General features: G+C 38.2%; 2 protein-coding genes across 6 annotated transcripts; one reads left to right on the forward strand and one right to left on the reverse strand.

Moving 5' to 3' along the window:
* The first annotated feature begins 5809 nt into the window (after positions 1-5809).
* On the forward strand, positions 5810-18096 carry mpl (MPL proto-oncogene, thrombopoietin receptor). 2 transcript variants are annotated; one of them, XM_017721398.2, is made up of 12 exons: positions 5810-5974; positions 6975-7095; positions 10083-10255; positions 11496-11644; positions 11737-11890; positions 13591-13702; positions 13792-13955; positions 14062-14204; positions 15128-15287; positions 15384-15465; positions 15559-15649; positions 16743-18096. In XM_017721398.2, the coding sequence occupies exons 1-12, from the start codon at positions 5845-5847 to the stop codon at positions 17166-17168; spliced, it is 1905 nt and encodes a 634-aa protein (XP_017576887.2). In that variant the 5' UTR covers positions 5810-5844; the 3' UTR covers positions 17169-18096. The 2 variants fall into 2 exon arrangements, with proteins under 2 accessions (XP_017576887.2, XP_017576896.2); XM_017721407.2 differs by having other exon boundaries at positions 15562-15649.
* Positions 18097-18350: 254 nt separating this feature from the next.
* orc1 (origin recognition complex, subunit 1) lies at positions 18351-27865 on the reverse strand. 4 transcript variants are annotated; one of them, XM_017721361.2, is made up of 19 exons: positions 27693-27865; positions 27438-27544; positions 27145-27272; positions 26849-27018; positions 26088-26466; positions 25520-25760; positions 25213-25338; positions 24337-24393; positions 23990-24088; positions 23650-23875; positions 22433-22539; positions 21973-22074; positions 21699-21870; positions 21480-21587; positions 20133-20282; positions 19909-20028; positions 19616-19782; positions 19415-19502; positions 18351-19158 (listed from the first exon to the last, which is right to left on the reverse strand). In XM_017721361.2, exons 2-19 carry the CDS (start codon positions 27533-27535, stop codon positions 18964-18966), a joined length of 2733 nt encoding a protein of 910 aa, XP_017576850.1. In that variant the 5' UTR covers positions 27536-27544; positions 27693-27865; the 3' UTR covers positions 18351-18963. The 4 variants fall into 4 exon arrangements, with proteins under 4 accessions (XP_017576850.1, XP_017576866.1, XP_017576857.1 ...); XM_017721377.2 differs by having other exon boundaries at positions 27438-27566; XM_017721368.2 differs by having other exon boundaries at positions 27438-27569.
* Positions 27866-27969: the final 104 nt, after the last annotated feature.

The raw sequence follows: 27969 nt of genomic DNA on the forward strand, positions 1-27969 counted from the left end.
TAAATTGATATTTCTTACCTGTAGAGGAGATGTACTTATTTTCAGTTAAACTTTTTAAAAAATGATGTAATTTGACCAAAGACCTGGTGGCAAAAATGGCTGATTTTGGAATTTCACAAGGGGAGGAGGTGTATGTCAAAAAGACCATGGTGGGTAATTTTATTTTAGCATATACGAGGTGCTTGTTTCATGACTCTTGTTAGCAATGCATCACCTGGCAATACAGTGATTCATTAACTTAGCTAATAAATTTGAGTTCAAAGAGTCCTCTCACATCACCGAATCGATCTGAAATTATATGAATCGAATGAATAGTATTTCAAACTAACTCAAACTATTTTTCAGTATTAGACATAATCTAGCCAAGCAATATTTAATCTTCATTTTTCATCAACCACATTCATGTGTTATACACAGTGTATATCACCAGTCTGCCACCTCACACCATCTTTTCACACTTCAGCTGTGGTGTTACTCGCAATGCACTCTGCAACGCATGCATATACGTTCACACTCACAACTACAGTGTTACTTTTTTTAAAAAGTGATACTTTTTTTTTTTACTTTAATTATTCACATACACAAAAATGCACACTGTTAGTTAAAAAGTAAAAAATGTTGGCAATTCTAGTTATTAAATAGTTCAAGGTTTGGGGGCAGTTGTGGGCTAGAGGTTAGGGAACTGGCCCTGTGACCGGAAGGTTGCTGGTTCGAACCCCAGTGGCATCAGTCCATGACTGAGGTGTCCTTGAGCGAGACACCTAACCCCCAATTGCTCCCCAGGTGCCATGGATAGGGCTGCCCACCACTCTGGGCAAGTGTGCTCACTGCCCCTTAGTGTGTGTTTCACTTCATGGATGGGTTAAATGCAGAGGTGGAATTTCCCTGTTTGAGGGATTAAAAAGTATCACTTAAGTTAATGTCACACACTACACTAAGTGTTTGATTAAAGAAAGAACTGATCATCAGGGTTTTTTAAAATCAAATCATATTGAATCGTTCCACAGTTTCTTGATTTTTTTTTCTTTGATAATGAAAAGTGTACACATCTACAGAGAACACACTTCTGCACAATCATATTTTTGATTATTATGTGTTCTCCAAGATCTGAAATGTTCATATGTAAGTTTAGTGGAATATAAGAGCTAGACCAGTAATACAAGAAATTATAAGTATTAATTCAGAATCATATAAGAAAATGAGGACAGATCAAATTAAAAGATAAATACCATGAGACATAGAATTTGAATTAAATGCTTAGTAAGAGATACGTTTTTAGATGCTTCTTAAAAAGAGCACCAAGCTTGAATATCTAATAAAATGTGGAATTGAGTTTCACAGTTGAGAAACATAACAACTGGAGGCAGCCTCTCCATGTTTTCTGTATTTTACAGAATGTATTTGCAGAAGGCCAGTATCGGCAGATGTATGATCACGTGCTGCAACATAAACAGACAGACACTCTGTGATGTAAGTGGTGCTATAAGGTCATTTAGAGGAGCTTTAAAAACCTGTACCAGAACTTTAAAATCTATCCTGAATGTTACAGGTAGCCAGTGCAGTTCTTTGAAAACGGGAGTGATGTGATCTCTCTTTTTATTCTTTTTTCTGACGTGCGCTGCTGCATTTAGTCAACTCTGCTTGTAACAAATCCATGAACAAGTTTCTCTGCATCTCTCAGATAGAAAAGGCCAAACTTTAGCCAAAACTGAGCTCGGAGTCTAAGATCACACCCAGGTTTTGTACTTGGTACATGGCTTTGGTACATGAAGATGAAAAATCATGTTTCTCATAAAGCAGCTTTCTCTGAGTTTTTGTACCAGCGATCTGTTTTTGACTTTTGAAAATTTTGCGACATCCACTGAGAAATATCCGACACACAGGTGGTCAGTCTGTCTACAGAGTCTTGATCATCAGAAGGAATGGAAATGTATATTGTAGGTGTCATTAGCATAACTATGAAATTTCATGCTGTGACACTATAAACAGGCCTATGCAAAAGTCAGAGACCACCCTTCATTTATTGAATTTCAAGTCAAAAAAGCCATTAAGTACAAGTTCTTCATTTTTCAGCATCAGGTAAAAAGCAGAAAACATATTTAACAAAAGAATACTTAGAAGTCTTGAGGTCTAAAGTCTAAATATAATATCATTTTTTCAGTATTTAGTATGTCTTTCAGCTTTCACTCCTTTTGGGAGAAATCTGCAGGGATATTGTTTCATGCCTGCAAAGTGATGTGTGGCTATTAAGACACTCAGCTACACTGTCTACACCACAAAGAGTGTTGAGTAAGTATCACACACTCCACTCTCTAAAAACATGGTGCGTTAAGGGTTCTTTAGTAAACAAAATGGTTCTATATAGAACAATGAACACTCAAAAAACCCTTTGCATGATTTGCTTCATGAAAGGGTTCTTTAGACTGGTACAAAGTAGCAAGCTTGTAACAAAAGAAGAGCCATTTGGCTGCCATATAGAACCCTTTTCAAAAAGATTCTACATAGAACCGTCTGGCACATTGACGCACATTTTCCATCAGACTGAAGAACTATAATGCAAGGAATGCTTTCATCATGCTCTTTGAGAGTTCATGGCTCTATATAGAACCATTTTCTTTACTAAAGAACTCTTGATGTACCATTTTGTAAAGTATGATAGTGTGGGTCTAATTATTCAGAGACTGTTCGCTCCTACAGTTGATTTGCACTGTAAAATGAAAACAAAAAAGCAAATGTTTTGTTTTATTAGGGAAACCACTGATTCTATAGGAATGCCCATAGAAACTTTTCATATTAGATACTGATAGATACTTGTTTAATTAGGCTGAAATACTAGAGAGTGAAAGTGTGAAGTTCAGCATTACGATTCTCCTGCTGTAGTTATTTTCTCAGTTTCTAAGCATATTGTCAACAGTGCTGTATCAGTTAACACGCACTACAGTGTGGCACGTCAGCCTGTAATTTCAGTCCAAAACAACAAATCATTCTGCAATCGCCTTGCGTGTGTCCTTCTCACAGTGGCCAATGGGCAACTGATAAATAAGAAGGGAGGAACTGATAACAAGGCAGGAAACTCCAAAGCAGCCGCTGCCACTACACCACAACGACCATGTCAAAAAAATCCTATTTTTACCCACTGAGGAACTTGATGTACTGTAAGGTTTTAAAGACAAAGCAAAATGCAGTTTTCTCCCAGGCGTATTGTATAATGCCTTCGAAAACATGAAGCTTGCAGGCCACATGCACGACTGTGCAGCTGTATTAGATGATGTTAACTGTTTTCTCACAAATGCCTGTCATTATTCAGTTCACCTCAGAAAACTGATACTGAACACGTAAAACAAATCCTCAGCTCTAAACTTAAACAAGATCTCTTAAAAATCAACACACTGCTGATTGATATGTGTCTCATATTAGAGAAAATTCCAACAGTTTTTTTTAAATGTCGCCATAATCTGACCTTTGAGATGTAAACAAAGTGATTTGAGTGAAATGGTTTACTCAGATTTCTTTACAGTGGTGGTGATAGGAACCAAAGGTCACCATGTCCACACACCAAAGACAGTGGATTTATTTGCTCTCCAAAACAACCAGTGAAGCTACTTGTGTGTACACACAAGTTATTATGTGCAATGTTTAATGATTGTGGTAAGTTTTCTTTAGAGACTCTTTTGCCTTGTAATGCCTTGCATGTACCTCTGCTCCATAAATGGATTTTAAAAATATACTTTAGACCAAATCCTTATTGCAAAACCATTTCATGTGTTAAGTATCTGATGTAGCTTTTAGAGGCACTAACCCCTTAAAATCCCAGGGTTATTACATGCTAAGTCTTATTATTCAGTAACTACAGGGACTTTGATGCAAACTAGTTGAGTTAGTTGCATGAGCTGTTCTTAGGTTATCAAAGTGTGTAATGAACTTTGGGCTTGCTGGCAGGCCCTGACCATTTCATGGGTTAAACATTTTGGATGTCTGGTTCCTATGACCAGTGATTAATTGTATAATAATTCTGTGAGTTTATGTAGAATGATGCATTTCAAATCAAACCACACTGAATGACTTTTTTAACCACTTTTTTTTGACTCACATTTCACAGGGTGGTACGAATTCTCCAGAAAGAGGCACCTTTAACAGTCATATAACTTTTGATGCTTCATAAGAGCAGTGCTTCAAATCAGTGACACTATATGGCCTTCATCTTTACAGTGTATGTCATTATTTTTTATTTAAATTACTGTCACACATTTGATACTACGTATCAAATGTATGACTGGGTGGGTTATTTCAAGTTCAGAGAGTACTTCTCTCTCTCTCTCTCTCTCTCTCTCTCTCTCTCTCTCTCTCTCTCTCACACACACACACACACACACACACATGCTCTTTCTTGCTTGCTCTTTTTCTTCTTGTACTTCTCTCACAGTAAAGGGCTTGAGGTTGGGCCTCTTGCCTGCTGCAACTCAGCGATCTGTCAGAGAATTTCCTCCTTCAGTGAGCCATAGGCACTGGGCCTGTCATGCAGAGGATGCTCAGTTTCCTTCTCACGACCACAATCTCTTGTATACACATGTAAACACACTCCTATACTGCACATATACAGTCAATTTTCTTTATTTTTTATTGTACTGGTTCAGATGCTGGGATAGATGTAGTTTAACTGTAGTTTGGCTGTGTGTTGAAAAGGTTTGTCAGTAACATTTTAAAATATGTTTTTTTATTAATGCTAATTAATGCTTCAGTAATTGATTACTAGAATTACCATAGTAGTTTTTCATTTATTAAATTTATTAATTCACTATGCTAAAATACAACATTTTTCTAACGTGCTTAATGATTCCTTATGTAAAGCTTAAATAAAAAGTAATCAAGTGTTAACAAATTAGTTCTCCTCCAACTACTTCCTTAGTAAATATTTATGTATTCATTAACTTTGCAGCACATAATGAATTATTAACTATTAATAATGAATTATTATCCTTCTGTAAACTACTATTTGACTAAAGCGTAATAATTTGGTGAACCATGGGTAACTACACAGTTAATGGCTCCTTATCTAAAGCTTAAATACTTATTAATTCACTAAAAAGTAATCAAGTAATACTATATTAGCTCTCTATAAATTACTTCTCTGCACAATGAGCTGCAACGCTACAGAATGTGTAATATCTTAGACTTGGTACCTGTTACTATTGGTGTTATCTAAATGTTTATTGATTTAAACTGTTCTTATTTTGGCATTAAGGACAGTTAAATTTCATTTTACTACACCAATATTATGATTTGTGACCCCACTAGTAAAGTAGAAAATGAATGTCCTTATTCATACTGTACAACTATCCAATTTGCTTTTTGCAGTTCATTCATATTTCCACTGAAATAAACTCTGTATTTCAGAAGAAAAAGGTGCATAGTCCAATTGAGGGGCCTCCTCCTATCCAGGTAGAATCAGCTTTTTATGGCTGCTGTGAAAAGGACTAAATTAAATATAATGATCACACTTTTACAGTACACATTGTTAGACATGCTGTATAAATGGGGGCTAACTTGCTCCACATGAAGTCTTATCAGTGCCTGTATACACTCTGCATACCCAAACATCTTCACAACACCTAACCATACTTTCACTATCAGGAATGTGAAGATGTGCTGAAACTGTGTGCACATGTGTGTTTGTGTGTGTGGTAACAAGAAGTCAGAGGCCCAGTATGGGTGCGAGAGTAAATCCACTGAACACACACTTCCTACTGTGCTGAAACCCTATCAGACAGAGCCACCCACTTCACATCCCCCTTCACCACCCAAAGTGAAATCACTCATTAGTTTGTGTGACACATACAAAGCCATATGGGCAGTTCTGAAGAGTCATGGGTTAAAGCGATGCCTGTTCACATGATGGATCTAAAGCTCACCTGGTCAATACTGCTCTTCTGTCTGATTGTGCAGGTCAATTGTGACCCTCACCTGTCAAAACAAGGTAGGGTGGAAAAAACAGAGGTGTTTGATTTTTCAGTTTGAGGAGCCATTTGAAGATTTATTAGGGTCTTCACAGCAATGTCGTTATGAACAGTTGTACCAAAAAGATTTTTATGTAAAAACGGGGACCGTACAGCCAAGGTCAGAAAAAACTGGCCATTAATGCTGGTTGTGTGAAGTACATTGATGTGTTGTTTGGTTTTTTTTTTTAAGATGAATGTTACCTGCATAATAACTAGGTGGCCATACCTGTAATAGACCAGTTCCAATCATCAAATCCATACGTTTTTGGTTGGTTGAAAAAAGTCAGTTGGCTGACTGTGCACAAATCCTGCACTGATGTGCATTGGCCTCCTTCATAACGGACTAAAGAGCAACTCAATGTGTTTAATACAAATGTATTAATTTATTTTAAATGCTGTTTATGCAAACATTTGCAAACAGTTGCTGTTATTAAAGAAATAAAACATGGTTAACTTTGTTGTATGTCAATGAGATTTTTTTCCAAATCATTTTTAACAAATTCTATTGCTTCATCTTGTAATGTTTATGCAATGCAAAGGGACACCACAACGAATGTATTACCATCAGTCAGGTCATTTTTATAACAGTAATACCAAACATGGCATCACACAGTAATGCTGGATTGATATGTTTTGCTTTCCATGGTGTTCTACTTCATTTTCTCTTTTGTGCTGGAAATAGTTAGTTCTAGAAACCTTTTATAGGTTCTTTAGGGAACCAAAAGTGGTCCTCCTACTAACTAACACCAACTTTTAGCATTTCAGTGAATTAATAGTTGATAGTTTTGCCGAAATGATAGTTTTGCTGGAATAAAACTGAACATTGAAAACTGAATAAAAACTTAAAGATTCTTAAATGTAACATTTATCGTAATGAATGTTGTTTCTTTTTATGTGAAAACCTCTTAAATGTTTTATTGTGTGTTGCACGGACACTTGCATTTTATTTTTTTACAATTTGAGTCTTTATTTTTTTAGATGTGGCCCTGCTGGCTAAAGAGGAGAGCCCAAAGTGTTTCACTAGAAATCTAGAGGACTTCACCTGCTTCTGGGAGGCACTTGAGGGAAAGACATATGAATTCTTCTACAGAACAGATGAGTGAGTATCATATGCAGCAAGACCCCTATTCTGGAAACCTTTAATAAAACTGAATAATGAATCATTTATGACAAGAGCAGCTAATGCATTGAAAGCTACTGTCAGCAAAGGCACATAAAAAACGTATGTAATTTATCATTATAATTATAAGTGAAAGTGATGATGCAGCTGTGCTATATTTTAGTCCTTTAGATATAAATGGCATTTTATTTTCAGATATAAAAATTGCATCATTTAATGTGTAGTGATATATTACTGCATTCAAACTTTGCAGTTTTTTTCCTTTTTCTCCCCATTTTGGTCATGTCCAATTCTACCCACTATTTAAGACTCCCCAATGACACAATACCACCAGTACTAGGATTATGAAGGCTAACACAGGCATAGAAGTCATGAGAACATGTGCGTTCAGCATCATTGAACAGTTGAACATGCTTGGAGGAGAACGTTACCTGCCATCTCTGCTACGTTGCTGGCTAGCTTCGTGCTCAGTGCTGGGATAGAGGGATGGTCATCCTGCCCACTAAAAGACAGCAAGGCCAGCTGTGCTCTCTTGGACTCCTGGCTGAACACGTTTTTCTTTCTATTTTATACTTGTTTTTATGTGTAGCAAACTCAATGTTGCTCTGACGGCTGGTGTTGTCCTCTGCTATGCCACATTTTAGAACTGGTTGTGTGTATTCAATTTTTTTAAAACACAAGCATGCAGGGGCTGACTAGGTGACCTATAAGAAAAATCCGATTCATGGTGACTCATGTTTACCTTTAGAATGAAGTACAGAGCCATTTATTGTTTCCTAGGATCATAACTTGGGCCTGAAAGGGTTAAATCCTTGGGTGATATATGGCTAAACACTGAGCACAGCTTGTCTACTGAAGTCTGAAAATAGTAACTTCTGTGGACTGTAAGTTTAAGTGTTTACTGAATATGAAACTAAAATTACAACATAAAAAGTAAAAATATATTATCTGAATGACTGTTAAAGCATCACATGTACACAATTAAGGCTGAGCATGGTCAAAATGTTAATAGACACTCATGCTTGCTTGATGTTAGTATAAGGCTTTTGACAGTTGCAGAAATATTAGCATATTGTATTTTATACATTTGTATACATTTTGTATTTGCATATTAGCAAAAGTCACTACTTAGAAAGCAAATTCCTGCTTTAAACACTGATATTTTAATGACTAGCTCTTTCCTGATATCAACATATGCAACATAATTATTCTGAAAGTCAATTTTACTATTGGTCTGATAACTAAAATTTTCTAGCTAGCTAGTGCTAGCATGTTAGAGTTCAACACCTCTTCTATGGCTGATCAGCACTTAGAGCAAATGCTGAAATAGCTTTTCAAAGAATCAATGTTTAACCTAAATAAAAAGAGAAATTTACTGTTGGTAGTGGGCAGCACTGTCACCTCAAAGCAAGAAGGCTTTGATTCCCTGGCTGGGCAGCCAGGCTCCTTTCTGCATGTTCTCCCTGTGTCAGCATGGGTTTCCTCCCACAATCCAAAGACATGCCGTAAGGCCAGCTGGAAACACTAAATTGCCCATAGGTGTATGTGTGTGATTGTGTATGTCTTTGTATCCAGCCTGTGATGGACTGGGTGGGACCTGGGAATGATTATTTTGGGATTTCAAACTTCAGTGTGCTGAACCTGCTTTTTCTATTAACTTGAGAGTGACCTCTCCTGACTACTAAGCTATCAAATCATAGCCTTTTAATCAACATTATCATGTTAGTAGTTCCCTCTATGTTCTACTTCAGAGGTGTTTGTGAAGTAAATATTTTAAAGGTTTATAGTTCCCTGTGTAATCTAAACATATGATACTATAATAATGCAAATCTTAATCAAGGATGAAGATTAATGTTTTATCATGCATGACCAGTGGTGGACAGTAACTAAGTAAATGTAATTCGTTACTGTACTTAAGTAGTTTTTTCATGTACTGTCATCTGTACTTTACTTAAGTTTTTCCATTTTGGGCGACTTTTCATTTCATTTCAAAGTCAAATATCTGACTTTTTACTCCACTGCACTTTGAGAAATCTGTCGTTCCTTTTGGTTTCTGTGTGTATAAAAACATGTCAAAACAAAAGAAGTGCAAAGCAAGAGCACCAATCAGGGCACAGCGGTCAAAGTAGTCTTAAACTGAAACTTTGCTTGTGTGTAAAAGTGAAGAGCCACTCAGTTCTACCTGATGGAAACTGCTTACCTTCAGTGTTTTGTGCTTATGATCATTTTAATAGACGTCAGCGTCACTAATTAATGACGTTCCATTAAAAGACTGGTTTACCAAGAGAGACGCCGGAGGATTTTCACCTAGAATGAGTTCATGAAGCGAGTCTTGTTATAAAAATGATAACAGGACATCAGAGCCGTAATTACTCTTTTAGTACTTTTACTTTCAATACTTAAGTATATTTGAAGGCAAATACTTTTGGACTTTTACTCAAGTGGAGGTCTAGAGTAAGGACTTCTACTTTTACTGGAGTAATACTTTACCTTGGGTATCTCTACTTTAACTCAAGTACATGATTTGTGTACTTTGTCCATCACTGTGCATGACGCATCACAGTATCTTGCGCACTGGTGTGATTACAGTAATTAGTAATTACAAGTGTACCTATACAGGAGGTGTTTCTGATAAAATGGCTGGTGTGTCCAAGTACGAGGTATAGAAAGTCTGAGAGATTTGGTATTTGGTTGCCTTATCTAAAAAGTGTATCTCAGAATGTGAATTAATCAAAATAAAACTATACGCATTTTAGAAATTGAATTTCAAAAATGTTATTTATTTGAAATTTAATGCATATTCCATGCTGGATGTGTAATCCAAGCTAGTCGATCTTTTAACTTTATTACAGAATACTCTGCAATGAGACTACTTACTGGAAACTGCATTGCAAGTGTTGATCTCCTCCAATATATTGTGCTTTAATCAAACACATTAGGTGAGGAAATGTGTTGCTTTGTTGCAGTGAAGAGAGCAGATGCAATGTGAGTGAGCAGGAGAGTAAAGATGGGAGAATCCTCCTTGTTTGCTTCTTCCCTGCCAGCGATGTTTTCTTGTTCACATCAACACAGCTCAGAGTGGTGGACACACACACCAACACAACTGTCTACAGCCGCACTGTTGATGTGGAGAAAAAGCGTAAGTGCAATTAAGTCTTTAAACCAGACTGAACAAAGAGTCAGAGATCATCCTTTATGGAATACATTCCTAGTTAAAATAACCATTAACTACAAGTTATCCTGAGAAGATTAGATGTGTGACAAAACACTTGCATTCAAAAACATGCACACACACACACACACACACACACACACATACACAAACAAACACTTATCCTGGATTTGTGGAGCCTATCCCAACAGTCATCAGGCAGAAAGCTGGATACACCCTGGACAGGTCACCAGTCCATCTCAGGGTATTCAAAAACATATTAAAAGATAAAAACAGTCCAGCTGAAAACTGTGATTTGGTAGACCACTCACCCTGTCACCATCAGATAAACAGTACCTAAAGCTTCCGTCGTTGAGAGAGAGAAGAAAAACTCCACTCTTGCTTCAGATCTGAAAAAAAATCACTGGTGCTTTCTGTCCATCCTTCCACTGTGAGAAGACAACTCAGCACAATGGGTGTGAAAGAATGTGTAGCTGTCACAATTTTTTTGCTGGGAAACAGAAACAGGTAAAAGAGAAAAAACATACTTAACATAATTAAACAACGAAATCAAACGAAGCTGCTGGTTCTCAGAACAACTGACCACATAGTCCAGATATCAACATCACTGAATGTGTTTGAGTTTACTCGGATTGTGAGAAGCAGATAATACAACCAACAAGCAAGTCTACTGAAAAGAAAGAAAGCTGGAATAAAGGCAAATACTGAAAAAATAATATTATATTTTGTTGCTGAGGCGTCTGTGTGATAATCTGTTATATACTTCTGTTATATACTACTGAATATACTTCTGCTGGGAAAAATAATTTAATATCCATTTTTGATTAATTAGGAAATTAAAGAAATGAAGGATGGTCTCTGACCTTAGAATAGTGCTGGTACTGCACACAACTTTGTTTATTAACTTAATAGAAGTTACTGAATACTTTATAGTAGTCTAATGAAAGAGAGAATGATGAGCGTCTGCTCAAAACTTCAAAAATAAGGTCAATAACCCATGTGACCCAAGAACAAGTAATCATTCATTGGGGTGTCAAATCATGTTAGTTACTGGAAAATAAACCTTAAGATTAATAGCTGAATAATAAGCCCAGTGTTTAAGAGATTCATCCAAAGTGGTACCTGAGACTGAATTCACATTTATCTCTACTTTTAAGTGCAAATCAAATGTGAAACTTTTGTCCATTTTCACGTCTCTCCTCTCCAGTTTTACTGGATCCTCCACTAAATGTATCTCTTGACCTTACTGGAGAGGCTAGACAACTGCTGGTTAAGTGGAAGGCGACAAAAGAATTTGAGAAACATCTGCAGTATGAGATACAATACCGCTCTGCCTCACAGGACACAGCTATACTGGTGAGTTACAAAGAAATTCTTATTCAAAATAGCAAAATTTCCCAGGAAACATTGCATGTATTAAGTGTGCTGACAGTGTTACCTCTCTGTAGGTCAAGACCTCCAGATGTGAACACAAGCTGCTCTCCTTAGTCCCAGGAGACACATACACAGTGCGAATGAGGCTCAAGCCCAACAGCTCCAGTATAAAAGGTCACTGGAGTGACTGGTCATCCTCAGTTACAGCCATGGTTCCTCAGCCAGCAGGTGAGAGAGCAAAGTGTGACTCTATGAAGACCCAGGAGCTTTTTTTAGCAAGTGTAAGAGATGTTTGTATGTCACCAAAAGATTATATGAATACTACACAATATTAATCTACAAAAAGTGCAGTGTCAACAATTAACAACTACTGTGATTTCTAATTTCAAATTTTCCTTTTTTAAGAAGTCATAATCAGAATCATGACCAAATTTATGTTTTGTATAATGAATTAACCTTTCCATTACCTGTAGTCTGGGAATTAACCCCTTATATTTCCAGACACATTACATTATTAGGCATATTATTTGGTAATTACCTGGAATACATGCGTACATAACTGCCTTCTCCTCCTATGTGGCACTGCAGTAGCCACTAGAGTGAGATTTTCCAGTTGAAAGCCTAGTTGAAATTTCTGATGATGTCATTTGAAGGTTCGAGGAACTTTTGAAAACGGCTTTTTTGTGGACTTTTATGGACAGCCTGTTTTGAAGGAAGGCAGATAGCTAGTGTTATTGCTTTGAAGTGGAATAGCTTATTGCATCCAACTAACTGTAGTAAGTGTGTTCAAATCATAACAAGAATGAAGGAATTACTCAAAAACACAAATAACTTGTCAGTTGAAGAGGACAAGTTCGACTTTCCTCAGTTTGGCTTCTTTTCTTTCGCTGAAATGTTCTCTGGCATTCATTTTGCATGGAATAAGACAGAATCACCATTTTCTTTACACTGTTGCATGATAAGGTAAGACTTAGACAAATGTTGGCTTGCTTATGTTTATTGGCCTACAGACTAAAATGACACAGGGTAAACAAAGATGGCGCAGGCCTGTTTAAGTCAGTGGCAATGGCAACAGATTCTACAGAAAGACAGGGCAGCTGACTGAACAAACTTGAAACAAAACTATTTTTTATAAAAAATAAGCTTATGAGAAAATGCATGGTTGGGCTCCCTAATAATCTCGAAAATGACCACAAGTGTGTTGCAGTCATCAAGGTGGACAAAATCTTTAAAGTTTAGTCAATTGGGCAGAATTTCCTGCTGGTGTGAAAGAGGCTCGAGTCTCTTTTGTCTACATAACTTGGGGAGTGAGTGCATCCTTCCCCTGCCCTGCAAGCACTGTGCTATCATGGTCCTGGATATATGGTCATGGTCAGGATATAAAGGAACTCAGAATTGGCTGACACCACAGCGACCTAATGGTTGGATGATGTAAATGTGTGATCCATGCCAAACATTGTAGTAAGAAAATACTGAGGAACAAAAATGTGAAAACGGTATAAAAATGTGAATTCTGCGAAATATATGAAGCTATGAGAGGCAATGCTGTACTAAAGTATACTGCATAACATGACAGATCGAATATTAAACTCTTTTTAGTTTGCTCTCATTTTAGGCCGGAAGACCCCACTGGCCTGCTGGCTGCTTCTGGTCATTTAAGGGATTAGATGTGATATGAAATGAAATGTTGCTAGGTGTGTTTTACTCTTTTTGGGGGAGCTCATGTTGCAGTCAATGACATTAGCTGGATGATCTCTCTTCAAATAAATGCTTTTTGCTATTAGAGTGTATATAAGGCAACATTGGTAACGTTTTGTGTAATTAGTAATATCAAAACACTGCACTTATATTGAACATTAAACATTATTTTAAACATCAAAAATAAGAAATTCAGGTTTCCTGTTTTTCTTGGTTTTTTTTTTTTGTAGATCACATTGAATTAAAGTGCCACACTCCTGACCTTCATCAAGTCCAGTGTAGATGGAACGAAGAACTATATGGTCATGGCAATTACAGTCTGCATTACAGACAAACAAACAGGTAGCACTGGATCTTTTCCTCCTCCGCAATATGTATTTTCTCTTTGTTATTCATAGAGAATGAATGTATTGAGTATTTTGCCTCTTCAGAAGTACTTGGGGAAGCTGGATGATCTGCGACAGGTGTAATGCTTCTGACATGCAATGTGTTCTCTATGGAGATGAATCCACCGTGTTTGAGGTTTACCTCAGAGTTGGGTTGAAGCCTTTTAGCCGAACCTTTTACATGGCCATGTTCATAATGAACAACAGCAGTAAGTGGAATAGCATAACCTTATGTAAAAGAAGTAATGCATGTCTCATGCAGCTTTGTAATCTGCATCTTTCTATCTTCTATCTAATCTTTCTATCTGCCTTTAGTTAAGACAGAAGCTCCAGAGGGACTGGAGGAGGAGAGTGATGGAGAAAGGCATTGCTTGAGATGGAATTCCCCTCTTCCGCTCATTTCCCAGCACCTGATCTATCAGATCCGCTACCAGCTCCGAGGAGAGAGTGAGTGGAAGGTGAGGAATAAGCACAATGATTCTGTAAAAAAAACATTTTTTAAAGTTTTTCTCTCTTTTTTACATCGTCAGCTGGCCCATACAGTTTTGTAAACAGTTCATGAAGAATAGACCAATAGAAAGGTCAAGAATTATTTATAATGAAATAGTTACATTTAAGAGAAAGTCCAACACTTTTTTAAGATTTCTGTGCTCTGACCTAGAAATAAGACAGCCATTTAGAGATTTGATGCTTTTTTTTTTAAAGAAACTATATCATTGGAAAACCAGCTTTTCCTTGCTTGTTTGAAATAAAGGATGATGTAATATCTAAACATTAAAAGTTTCAAAACGTACAATTCACTAACCTGTCCATACAGTCCATACAAGGAAACTATGCTGCAAAAACAGCCTTTTTTGAATGAATTGTTTCTGTGATGTCCTGAAACACAACTCATTTACATATATCCACCTATACAGCTTACAGCAGGTTGGTTCTGCCCACTCATATGGTCACCAATCTTTTCCACAACAGGCTCATGTGGCTACAGGTTTTCATTCCAGTCAAGCAGGAGCTCACTTCATTCCACTCGTTTAATCAGTTGGTCTCAGTCTTCAAGCTGTTGATTGGTTATGTTAGGTGTGCTCATGCATGGCTGGAGTGAAAACCTGCAGTCACACTGGCCCTTGGCAAATAAGATCGGTGACCCCTGTTCTAATGGGTGCTTCAGCATAGTAACAAAAATAGCCTGTTTATTTTTATATGGGAAAAAGAGAGGTTGGAAAATGTTCATGTAAAAATGAATTAAGACAATTTAGCCACAGAAACATTATAAGTGGGCCTCAAGGGAAACACACAGAAAAACAGCACTTCATTCCATTCCCATATCTATGTCTATGACAAAGAAAATCCCTCATTTATGCATGATGCCTTATTATTACAGCTCTTCACAGTCCCAAGTCCAAAGACCAGGGTTTGTCTGGATGCGCAAGTAGGGAGTGAATATTCTATCCAAGTCAAAGCCATGCCTAATGGATCACTGTACAGTGGGCACTGGAGTGCTTGGTCCAGATGTCTAATAGTACAATTGCCTTCAAACACAGGTACTCAAGCTTTCTCATGCACAACCCAGAAAAACATACAAAAATACCAACAAGCAGTAGAGCATAATGTTTACCAGCATTTCTACATCCACACAGGATGGCTGTTTATTACATGTGTCCCATTCAGCTTGCTCATCATTTCCATCGTGATGTTCTCTTTATTCTCCAGACATGTCAGGTTAGCTTGATGAACATATAAACTATATGATATTCCAGTGTTACACAAAGGCTAACAACAATTTACTGTGTAATTAATGTCACTTTTTTCCAGCAGTAAGCTGAAGCAGTTTCTATGGCCACCAGTCCCAAACCTTAATGAGGTGCTGGAGAACTTCCTGAAAGATATCAACGGACAACACTGGGTAAATCACATCTTGGAATACTAGCAGTAAACTATATTTGTGGCTTATTTAAGTGGAAATAAACTAGATATTCATGTTGACTCTCATATTAAAGCTATGAACCTTATAATCAATTTTTCCCATTTTTGCACCATGTAAAAATGCAAGCTGTCTCGTACATGTTAATTACTAGGAGCAAAATGTTAACATACATTAAAATTAAGAATCTTTTTTTTCCATCTACTATAAAATTACTCTTTCGGAAAAACAAGGTTTAAATAAGCTCTTAAAAATGGTTCTTTAAAGGTTTTTTACTAAAGACAGTGGTTCCATGTAGAACCATAAATACTCAAAGTATCATTTGATGATTATATTTTTTGCTTGGAAAAATGGTTCTTCTGTTTGATGGTGACTGTGTTGTATATGGCTTTATATACAACCCCATTTCCAAAAAAGTTGGGACGCTGTGCAAAATGTAAGGAAAAACAGAATGCAATGATGTGCATTTCAAAATAATACCATTACATGTATTACAATAGCATAGCTCCATAAAAAAAAGAGTCAAGGTGCTAAGACTTGTCAGCCACTGCAAACATTTGGTGCATTATGAAGTAAAAAAACTTGACAAAGGAGACCCCGAAATTCTGCGCAGTTCAAATTCTATATCAAGCAAGAATGAGAAAACATTTCACTTTCAAAACTACAGCAGCTGGTCTCTTCAGTTCCATTATGTTTGAAGAGGTGATGAAACACAGTGGTAAACCTTGTCCAAACTTTTTAAAAACGTGTTGCTCGCATCAACTTCAAAATGGGAATATATTTTTCAAACAACAGTAACATTTCTCAGTTTCAACATTTGATGTGTTGGTGTTTTATTACCATTTTTAATTAAATATAGGGTTTAAATGTTTTGCACGTCATTACAATGTTTTTATATACATTTTGTACAGCTACAAGCCTAAAAGCTTGATTTTATTTATATATATATATATATATATATATATATATATATATATATATATATATACACACACACGTACATACACACACACACACAATATAATGTCTCTATAATATAATATATTATAATATAATAACTCTGTCACTAATCTAGGAGCCCAACTTCAGCACCAAGCTGTGTGATGATGACATCGCTGCCTCAGTGGTGGAGATTATGTCTGAAGGAGATGCTCATGTCATGAAGAAACCAACTAACTGCCCTCATTTTCCACAACATGGCTCCTTGGCTTGGGACAGTAATGGAGAGTGTGCTCTGGATGGCCTGGAGGTGAACCGGGAGTATGTGACCTTAAACACCGTTCTCCCGTGCCTGACTGGTAATGACTATGTATACAAGGTGAACTCTTCATCAGGCCAGGGTGGGGAAAAACTCTCCTCAGCCTATTATACCACCTTCTCAATATCCACCACCAATATCTTCAACCACTCCTATGTGCAGGCTGGAGAAGGTGAAGCTCAAATTCCAGTGCATCACTATACCAACCTAGAACAAACAGATATAACAGCTAAGATAGAATGAAGAGTGAAGACCATGCTAGATTAATATTGCAGCAGATGCAGTTCAAGTAAGGGCACAACCTTTTCAGGTTTAGTATACAAAGGTAAAGCCCACCAGTTTCAGAAACTTGAAACTAGAGTGGAAAACAGTCAAAAACAGGTCAAAGTTAACCGTCATAGTTCCTGTGCATCTCTGGGCAGCGTGTAAATACGCACTTCTGTGTTCTTGATCTTGCTGGTTAACTGTTACCAAACCTGAGTTCAAGAAGAACTGTACATTGCGAATAATTTTTGGGAATTCATTGCCATTGAATTTTATGTCATAGCGCTTGCAGAAGCTTGCCAAAAACTCTGCCACAATATGCAGTTTCAACAAAACCAAATGAGTATGCAACCACAAAACTGAAGTGAAAAATATATTTCACAACAGATAAGAGCTACAATACTTCCTGAGAAATAGACTCAATAACCACTCATCTTTCAAACATATCCCTATTATATTTGTCTTATGTACTGATGCACTGAAAAAAGGAATGCAAGTAATAAAGTAAGTAGCCTGGCTGCCATAAATTTTGAGTTGGACTTAATACCAATAATAATAAACAGTGTTATATCCTGTCAACTTGCCTTATTTGAAATGCATTAAAAATCAACATTTAAGGAAGCCAAATAAAAGTTGAAAAAAATTAAGATTGACATTTTTAGTGTTTTGAGGAAATATGTTTGCTGCATATGCAAAGCATTTTATTTATCCTGAGTGCAATCAGTAAAAGGAGTTTGTAAATATATGGTTGATAAACACATTGCTATAGACACAAAAAAACCTTCTGTAGTTAAGAAAATAAATGTATTTAGCAATATTTTGTAAGCAGCCTGTCTGTATACATGCATTGTATTATTTTCAGAATCTGTTTTTCTGTGTATAAACTGAACTTCACATTTTGATTACATTTTTATTTTTGTGTAACCATAATTGCTCGCATCCTTATTAATTTATTACACAACAGACAAGTTTGTTCGATTTTCCTCAGCTACAGGTGTATATGTATCTACACACATGTGAATGAAAGAAGGGTCATACAGTGGAAGTGGTTCTATTTTGGAGACCAGTTGGCTGCACAAATCTGAAAGGACAAAGACTAATAGCTGCAATAACAGACTAACTCAAAAATGAAAAATATATATATAAAAAATACTCTGAAAGTGACTTTCAATATCTTTATTCAAGAGTTTCTATAATGAACAAAGCCCATAAAATATTTGGACATTTGATCCTAAGGAATATAACCAAATTCACACATATATTCAGATCTTAAAAAGACAGACGTTATGTGGTGAACACAATAGGGGGAGGCTCGCTCTCCAGTAAGTAAAATGCTCACTGATCTGTGCATTTTGTGCCCAGAATTTGAGAATTAACAAATCAGAAACTTCATTCAAGTATAGGGTTAGGGTTAGGTATAAATACTGCCATTCAGAATATTCCAGATGTACCCATAAGTGCTCATCAAAGCCTCCAGGACAAAGAATCATAATTCTTTGTGTTGATTTCTTGTAATTGTTCATGGTTCATTTGCTTTAAAAGAACATCTATCTACCCCTCGTCACTTCATGTTGAAAGAGATTAGCAGGGCCGACAACTCAAAGTTTAGAAAAAACAGAAACGGGAACCGAATTCCAGCCAAGGCAGCTTTTAAAAACTTATCTGGGGAAAACCAAATAAGTAGATGCTCTAGTGAAGGCACCACTGAGGTTCTCTTGTAATGCAACCTTCAGTCTTTTGAGCAGGGACTCCTAGGCAGTTCTTCATCTGGGTCTCAGTCAGCCTTCAGTGCATAGAGCACATCATCCTGGCTGACATTTAGGCGGACGCGAAGCAGCAAGTCCAGGCGGCTAGGTTCCAGAAGAAGTAGACGGCAGGCTCCTAGTCTCTGACACACAGCCAGACCCTCAGACACGCTTATTGGCTGCAGTCCCTCCATACGACACAGACCCTGATGCTGTACAAACACCTAACAGAAAAAAAAAAATGGGAGAGGAAGAGATTGGATAACTGGTCACTCTATAGGAGCAGAGAGAGAAAAATGGTCTCTTTAGCATTACTTTAGATAAACTAGTTCATGAGGATACATTGTGCAACGTAATCCACAAGATATGTGATTGAAATTCATAGTGGATTAAAATCACAGATCTTGACTCAAGGTCAGCTCAAACAGGGCGCAAGTGAGTGACTAAATTAAACAATAAGTATCATTCATCTATGCTCACTTGCTGGAACGTGGCTTCTTCTAGACCCAATCTGCGAAACTCTGCAATCACTGCCCTTAAGAAGAGCTGCTCCTGTAGGGAGGCACACCTATAATAAAAAGACTTAGCATCAGGGCAAAGAACAGCAAAAGCTAGAAAACAAGAAAGAAAGGTAAAAGACCGTATGAACCTGCAGCCAAAAGGATGCAGACATGCTCACACCTGATAGCTGTGATATAGGACGAAGAGAACATCTCATCCAAAGCTTCCATCACATGACTCATCCCAACCAATTTGGTGCCACCCTGTTGACCGGAGTGCTCACAGATCTCTGTGGCCCGCCTGCAAATATCTAAACAGCGCCGGGCATCACCTGACAGGGCTGCCACCTGGGGTTGAAAGGTAACAAGCAGAGACATCCTGTTTCTGCAGCGGATCCATAACACACTTATCCATCTTTCCTATTAAAAATGTAAATCACTGTTGTGCAATGCTCTGTGGCTGACTGCCCGTACCTTTCTTGAGATTAGTTGAAGAGCGTCTTCTTCAAATGCCTTTACTCTATTGAGCCGAGATGTGATAATCTGCTGCAACTGCTTAAAATTGTATGGCTGGAAGGACATACGTGTCAGCCCCTGGAAATACACATACTCATTAACAACATAGCTCCGTGGATAACTTAATAATTAGTAATTAATTCAGTTCACTCTGGTTAAAACTCAGATGCTGAGAGACGTACCAGGCGACTTGCCACACGGTTCATCATGATCCTCTCAGGCAAGTCCATCGTGTTAGCAATGGTCAACACCACCAGCCGAGCATGACGTCTTGTTGGCCAGTCAAACAAGTTATACATGACGTTCTGTTTCCTGGTCCATAAAAGGTCCAGCTGGGAAAGGTAGATACAGACAATAAATATGGTTAGTGTGTATCTTCAGCTACATGCAGACACCTGAAGTGACAAATCAGATTTTATTCAGAGCAAAACCACAGCGCTTGACACAAGATTTGACACACACACCCACACACACACCTAACTGACAAACATAAATGTGAAACACCAAGCAGGGGTAGGTTTCTCTTGTCACACAGGCCACCACTCAATGAATTATGTGGTCAAAATTAAGAATTTGTGGCCACGATAATAGGAATGTTTATCCTACGCATGTTTTACCCACTATTTTGTGACTAATTGGTCACAATTGCACCAAATAATTTTATTTTTTTATTATATATATATATATATATATATATATATATAAAAGCATACATAAAATATTGGGTGCTAGTGTGTGACCAATTACTATATTAGTGACTAAAACATGTGTAGGATAAACATTCCTATTATCGTGGCCACAAATTCTTAATTTTGTCCCCAATTCACATATATACACAGTGCGTGTGTGTATTTTATTATATTTTATATATGGCCAAAAGTATTGTCAGCCATCCAAAACATTGAATTCAAGTGTTCCAATCACTTCCATGACCACAGGTGTATAAAACCAAGCACCTCGGCATGCAGACTGCTTCTACAAACATTTGTGAAAGAATGAGTCGCTCTTTAAAGAGTCCAGTCATGAAATTTCCTCACTACTAAATATTCCACAGTCAACTGTCACTCTTATAATGCGGAAGCGATTGGGAACGAGGTTGCCAACTTCCTGCAGAGTCAATCGCTACAGACACAATTTGGACATGTTCACTGTGAGGTGTACTCACGTGTTGCCAACTATTTAGACAGTAATGGCTGTGTGTTGAGTTATTTTCAGAGTACAATAAATCTACACTGCTATACAAACTAAACTGACTAAGTTAGATCCAAGTTTCATTTCTATAGTGTTGTCCCAGGAAAAGACAATTAGATATTTGCAAAAATGTGAGGGGTCTCTCTTTTTGTGAGATACTGTTATGCACGCATAGTACAGCTGTTATTGGAAAAAACTTCAGGGTTTTTTGGCATGGTCTTTATTCACTCCCAAGGTTGGAGATGCAGCAACTTCATAATAATAAGTACATTCTGAGCCCACTGTGTCAATGATAATAACAAGCCTTAATATTGACAGCAACTATTACAGGAACCTACCTCATCCACCAACAGCACTGTGGTTTCTTTCTTTGGTGCGGGCATACTGAATCGTTTCTCCAGCAGGGCTGCAGCGTGGTCTGCTGTCGCTTTCTGATCAGTAAGTTTCTACAAAATAGCGTCAATGACAAGTTTACCCAGAGCAGGAACATGACAAGACTACAAAGACACAAGTGGCATGATGGGCAAAAAATAAAGGACATGCCCATGGCTGCACACCTGCAGTATCTGGACATAAGCCTGGTGTGGGTCGGTCATCCGCATGCCATTAATCTCTATGAACCGAAAGTGAGGGATCTCATCCTGCTCCGCCGCCTGCAGGAGAGACCTGATCACCTCGTGCACTGTGGCAGTCTTCCCTGTGCCAGGAACACCTGAGATATACATACATCTGCCGGAAAAAAAATCCAACATGGAACATCAGTGAAACATGTGCTACTCAAACGAGCAGACATTAGTTAGGTTGGAGGTGGGGGTGGGGAACTGCACTCACCCTCCAGTGCCATCCATGATCTTGCTCTCCACAAAACTGTAGATGTCTTGGAACTCCTGTTCTCGACATGGTAACGACTCAGGAACTGACGACACATGCAACCTATCAGTTAAAAGCAAAAAAATGCACTGCTCATTGTTCGCGTCTGCTAAAAGTATTATAGAACTGACTGGGGTGGGATTTGGCTAGATTTTCTCTTTTAGCACCACCTTGAGGATAATCTCTTAAAAGGGTAGTGATTCAGTGTGAGGTGTACCACCTTTATATCAATGGTCTTGCTACATTTCTCAGATAGCTAGATAACATAAGTCAAGAATGTCTAACAGACGAGGCAAGGAACATGTTGAACTTTCAACTTACAATTTTATGATATAACCACTGGACGTCAGGTGACCAATAACACAAAGGAAAAACGTCTGAATGAGTTCTTACACCTGGGTGTTTGGTTTCAATCCCTCACCTTGCCCTTGCCTCCTCTAGCACATTCTCAGGCTTCCTAGCTGGCAAACTTCTGGTAGGAATGCTAGGAGTTGCATGACGAGGTGTCCGAGGAGTAGTAGGAGCAGCCTGTGACAATTAAAAAAATAAAAAAAATTTTTTTTTATATTTATTGAACTCACACCGTGAATACAAATATGCCATTTTTGTTAATGTGTGTGACTGGAATAATTGAACGCTACCATTTTGACAGGGTATGATAAAATTTTGCAGGTCACAAGAAGCAAAACTAACCCGCTAAACAGCAAATACCTGTCAAGTTCATAAGAACTGCTGGATTACTATAAGACTCCTACTCTCCCAAATGGAGCATTTTAATTTGAATGCAATGAGAAGATAAAACCATGGAAAAATACATTTTCTAGAGCTCTACATTACAAGTATGTTGCAGTGTGAAGGCTGTTAAATATTAGAATACAACAGAGCAGCCTGCACACTCACACAACCAGTAATAGGCATTCTGACTCAGTGAGCCCCCCTTCAATGAAAAAACATTGACCATTCCACCCTTTTATCTTATACCACATTTTATGTTAAAAGCCAAATTATGCTTAATTTACCTTTTAGTGACAATTTATTTCAAATACAGGGCATCAAACAATGCCACACCATGCTTATATGATTTTCGTGGAAAAGTCATATATTGTTTTTTGTTGCAAGGGCTAATTTGGCTCAGCTCACCATTATGAACCAAAACAGCTCATTATTCAGTAGCATGAACATTTTTGTTATCAATTCTATTTTTTATTTTACTCTTAATTTTTATTAATCTTGGTCTACCTTCTAATTAAGAACACAATTAAATAACTAATAAACTAAAGTTAAAAAAATACTCCAATACATTAATACAATAAGAACTGCTGTGACACAAACATACTTTGTGTTGATAAGACACAAGACAAGAACACAGATGAAATCAAAGAAACTGCTAGAAAGAACATCAATTCTGAATGACTGAAATGTTTGTTACTAAAGTTGTTCTCCTAATCACTACAGAACTGTTTTCTAAATACAGAACTGAACACTCCTACTACGTGATAGGAGGAACAAAGGAAATAGAGGCAGTAAAAAAAAGTCATATTTAGTTTATATCTGATTAGGAAGTGCTCCTTTGCCAAAAGCTGCTCAACTGATGCCGGTAAACCCTTCCACCGCATTTGCTGCTATAGTACTCTGTACCTTCTTGCTGGGAGTTTTGCGCGGGGTTCTTGCAGATGCTCGGCTGTTTGCAGCTGTACGTGTCATTTTTGAGCCTGCTGTGCACCTGCTCCTCTTCACAATCAGCTCGTCTTCACTGTCTATTTTCACCTCCTCTTCCTCATCACTGCTGCTCTCTAGGTCAATCTTAGCAGGAACGAAGCAGTCATCATCAGCATCTTCACCATCCGACTGCAGCTCATCACGGCTACTCAGCAGATCCCAAAAATACAATAATGAAATACAAAAAATTTTGATTACCTTTCTGAAACACACAAGAATACTTGACTAGATGTTAAACCCAATTGATCTGAAAACATACAGCTGCTTTCTGATTTGGAAGGACACAAGCTGGGCTGATTTCCTCTTGGAACGGGGAGTAGCAGTAGTCTGTATAGGAGAGTCTTCATGCTCTTCAGCCCTGAGGACAGAACATCACCACTAACTGAAGAATTACTAAGCCTAATCAAGAATTTAATAAGACAGAGTATAGCATGAAGGGCCAGAGTTAATAGCAAAATTTCATTTATTATGGAATCAACAGAGCATTTCCATTTACACTGGATCTATGATCCAGTCTTCACAGATTTATTGATGAAGTGAACCTAACTTTATAACCTTCAGGAATACACATTTAAAACAGCACTGATGAGATTTCTGGATACTTACAGCACAGTAAGAGCTGGCTCCCTGATTGTAGTAGACTGTCTCCTTCTGGACGGAGTTCTAGACAATATGAAAACATGACAACATGACTGATTTCGTGATCACCTGTTTAAAATGCCAAGTCCCTTTAAAGACACTCAGTGTTGTTCTTCCTCTTGAGGTAGAAGCAGTTTATTTATTTATTTTTAAACTGAGTTTGTGGACCCACAACTAAACTGAAATTCAAAATATATTAGTTCAGAAAACTCATTTCTCAGCGCACCCTTAATCTGTTTTCTATTGTTTTTCTACATCTGGTTAAAACACAGAACCATATCAAGAAATCAGGAGAAAGTGAACACTTTGCAACGACGAAATGGTGACAAAACATATGTATAATTTAGAAGAACTCCCGAATTAAATATTTATCTGTAAAGGAACTCCTTAAAAATAAAACTGTGGCAAGAAGTCTGAATTCTGCATCACATGCTGTGCTTCTCTGGTGAGTTCACTGAATAGTTGCCACAGAAGAGGTGCACATTGTGCGTTTAGAAAGAAACTTGACTGTGATACTCTACCACAGTCAAATTTATTAGAAACTGGAATTTATCAGATCACTAGAGCACTTTTAAACAGGTTTATGCCAAAATCTGATTTTCTACAGTTCAAATCATGTGCATGTAAACATGCCTCATTTATACAGGAGCCAACAGTTAAGCTACAGAAAGCAGTTACTTAAATAAGTGAAAGTTTAACCATTTTTAAGCAAAGCAACCCAAGTCTGTTCCAAAAGTCAGCTTTTGGAAATTAGCAAAATGTGCCATAAACTCCACCACCAAGTGTGCAATGGCCATACTGTCCCTCTGCTTAAATCACCATCAAATGGGGTGAAAATCTTACTTTGGTGCCCTAAGGCTGGGTTGTCTTGGAGTGGCCTCTCTCTTACGAGGGGTCCTGCCTTTGCTGACAAGTGCTGGTTCTAGCTCAAACACATCATCGTCCAGGGGCTGGACCCCAAGAACGTTCCTGAGAGGGCAACAGCAAGCTTAAAACTCAACTTTTGGTGTACATTTTGTGTGAAAGGCTTGTCCCTAATTTACCACTGTTTTATTCAAGTATAACCTACTAACAAACAGGTATTCCAAAAACCTAGAAAAGGGTGTATAAATGCACTCTCTGTGGTTACAGACAGCACTCATAAGCGAACCTGGAGGTGTTGTCCAGTGCAGTTGAGGTGGGTTTAGCAGGGCTATCCAGAGCTTGGACAGAAAGACACTCCTCATCAGTGGAAGATCTTGAAGGGTTTTGAAGTGGGGTCATCCTGATAGTGATTGAAATGCGACGGGGTGGAGAACTGCCCAGTTTCTTGGCCAGGTCTTCCTCTGTGTCCTGGTCTTCACCCAGTATGTCACCAAGAACATCACCTCTAGTCAACTTCTTACTTGGACCTGGTGAAAGCAAAACAGAGAGCACTTCAATCAATATGCAATTCCTTTAGGCTGCATATAAAGTCTAACGACCCAGTGTAGTGTGCTGAAGTCCCTAGAAAAACAGTATTATAGATAACATTTTAATTATAAATACCATTTTAAGGCCATTATATGCTCAAAACACACCTACATAAAACAATAATGTAATTTACATTTGAATTCTTATTTGCAACAGCATTCAAAATGCAAGGAGTTTACAAATTCACACACACATATTTAGATACTAACAAATACCGCAGAACACATTTAAAACCACTGGCTCTGAGAAAATCTACTGGCACTCACTGCAAAGGTCCAACTTCTTGCGAATGTTTGGATTCGAGGAGATTCTACTTCTCCTCTTCATATTCAGTACTTTGGCGGCAGAGAGTTTGGAAGCTGAGTGGGCTGACTCTGCCTCACTAGTGCCCATCTTGCCCGTGCTCATGCTGCTGCGGGTGTGGACGCCAATCATGGCCCTCTTCATAACAGTGGGGTCCGGGGTGGGGAGAGCACGAACTCTGGGTGCATGCTGGTAAGGTGGCGGAGATTTGGGGCTCTGAGGAGGCTGAAACAGCTCAGGATCCATTATTCGAAAAGCCTTTGTGTCCCATACAAGTTTGACAAACAGAGTGTCCTTGTTCTCACGATCTGGGAAAGGAGCCTGAGCAGGAATATGTTTAACCTAGATGTGAACAGGAAAAACAAACACTACTCAAAGACAAATAACACAGAACAAAAAGGGGGTGAAGCTCATCACTTACAGCTCAGGACTGGCCTGACAGCAGACATCAGGAGACTGTTTTTATAAGTAACACAGTGCTGCTGGTCACATGCCACAAGTGGCTTCAGAAGAAATCACTCTTGGTCACTGCATTGTGGAATTTAATTTACTAGTGACCAAGTCACGCTGCCAGGCTTTAGCAATGAGCAATGATCATTCAAATTATTTCTCTGTTGCAACATGAGATATCTATACAGTCAAACAAATGGTATGTCATGTGATGGCTCAGTTTATATACATGTATAAACAGACTTTATATACATATAACTTTATATACACATACCTGAACTGATCCCAGGATTGTCTCAGCATCCACCTCATTGTCACAGGAGCGATCCTGGTAGTAAAAAACTTCTTGAGGATGAGGGCTCCTGCCCAGAAGCTTCCTTTTGTTCTGATGTATTTCACACATACGTACAAACCACTGCACCTCTGCTTTTTTATTACCGTTATCTAGGAAGAATAAAATGTTATTAGGCATGACATGGGTGACCTGCATGAACCTTACATCGCCACTAAAGCGATCAGAGTGAAGGTAAAAAAGGTAGAAGACCGACAGGAGCCAAGGTTGGTGGTTACCGTCACAAAACAGCTTCAGAAGTTGTGCAACGAAGGGGTTGTCATCATCATGTCCCTCGATCAGTATGTACTGGCCTACAGACACCACTGCCTCCGCCGGCCTCCTGTCTACGGCTATAGACAAAGACCTGGGAGTTCAGTGGGGAAAGGTTAATATAACTTCGTATTTTTAAAAATTGTCCGTATTTTGACAGATTAAATCAGGTCTGCTGGCTGGCTATCGAACCAGCTAGTTAACTAGCTGACCTACTCTGGCTAACAATTACTGTCACAACAATAACCGACAAACTTACCCGTAGTACCTTCTCTTCAGCTTTCTGTCCTCACTGGTCGGCTTGCCTTCCCATCTGTAAGTCCTTCGCGCACGTAGCTTGGTGTAGTAGCCACTCATTTTGCTGAACTGCCGAAAATGAAGCCCAACACTGCTGCCATTAAAGACCATTAAAGACCCGTGTTAAGCTAACTAGCTTAGCCGTGTGTTACTTGCTGCCCACACTGACTAGTGTCGACACCGCTGAAGACAAGAGTGACCTCCATCTCACACTTACCTTCAAGTGGTCCCGTGAAGCGTGTTAAACCTCCTAAATAGTTCGCACGTAGCATGTACTGCTATCCCGACTCGCTGGAAACACAATAAACGCTTGAAAACTTAAGGAAACCGTGATCTCCACCTCGCCAATCCGCCCAAACCCCATTACCGCTTTAGGACACGACACGAGCTTTTCCCGCGAAAGAAAAGCATATTTGCATATTGATATATCATTGGACCAAAGGGGTTCGTCCACGCCCACTGACCCGATGACGTTGTATCGCCGATTGAGGCTC

The sequence above is a fragment of the Pygocentrus nattereri genome, chromosome 26 (assembly GCF_015220715.1).
Source record: "Pygocentrus nattereri isolate fPygNat1 chromosome 26, fPygNat1.pri, whole genome shotgun sequence".
NCBI lineage: Eukaryota > Metazoa > Chordata > Actinopteri > Characiformes > Serrasalmidae > Pygocentrus > Pygocentrus nattereri.

Excerpts from the sequence above, each read along its gene's own strand:
- mpl (XM_017721398.2), top strand. The coding sequence starts at position 5,845 with ATGGGCAGTTCTGAAGAGTCATGGGTTAAAGCGATGCCTGTTCACATG. Across the intron at positions 15,288-15,383 it reads ACAATTGCCTTCAAACACAG|GATGGCTGTTTATTACATGT; the intron begins GTACTCAAGCTT and ends ACATCCACACAG. Across the intron at positions 15,650-16,742 it reads ATATCAACGGACAACACTGG|GAGCCCAACTTCAGCACCAA; the intron begins GTAAATCACATC and ends TCACTAATCTAG.
- orc1 (XM_017721361.2), bottom strand. The coding sequence starts at position 27,535 with ATGAGTGGCTACTACACCAAGCTACGTGCGCGAAGGACTTACAGATGG. Across the intron at positions 21,588-21,698 it reads CTTATGTCCAGATACTGCAG|AAACTTACTGATCAGAAAGC; the intron begins GTGTGCAGCCAT and ends GCTATTTTGTAG. Across the intron at positions 20,283-21,479 it reads CAGTGCTGTTGGTGGATGAG|CTGGACCTTTTATGGACCAG; the intron begins GTAGGTTCCTGT and ends TACCTTTCCCAG.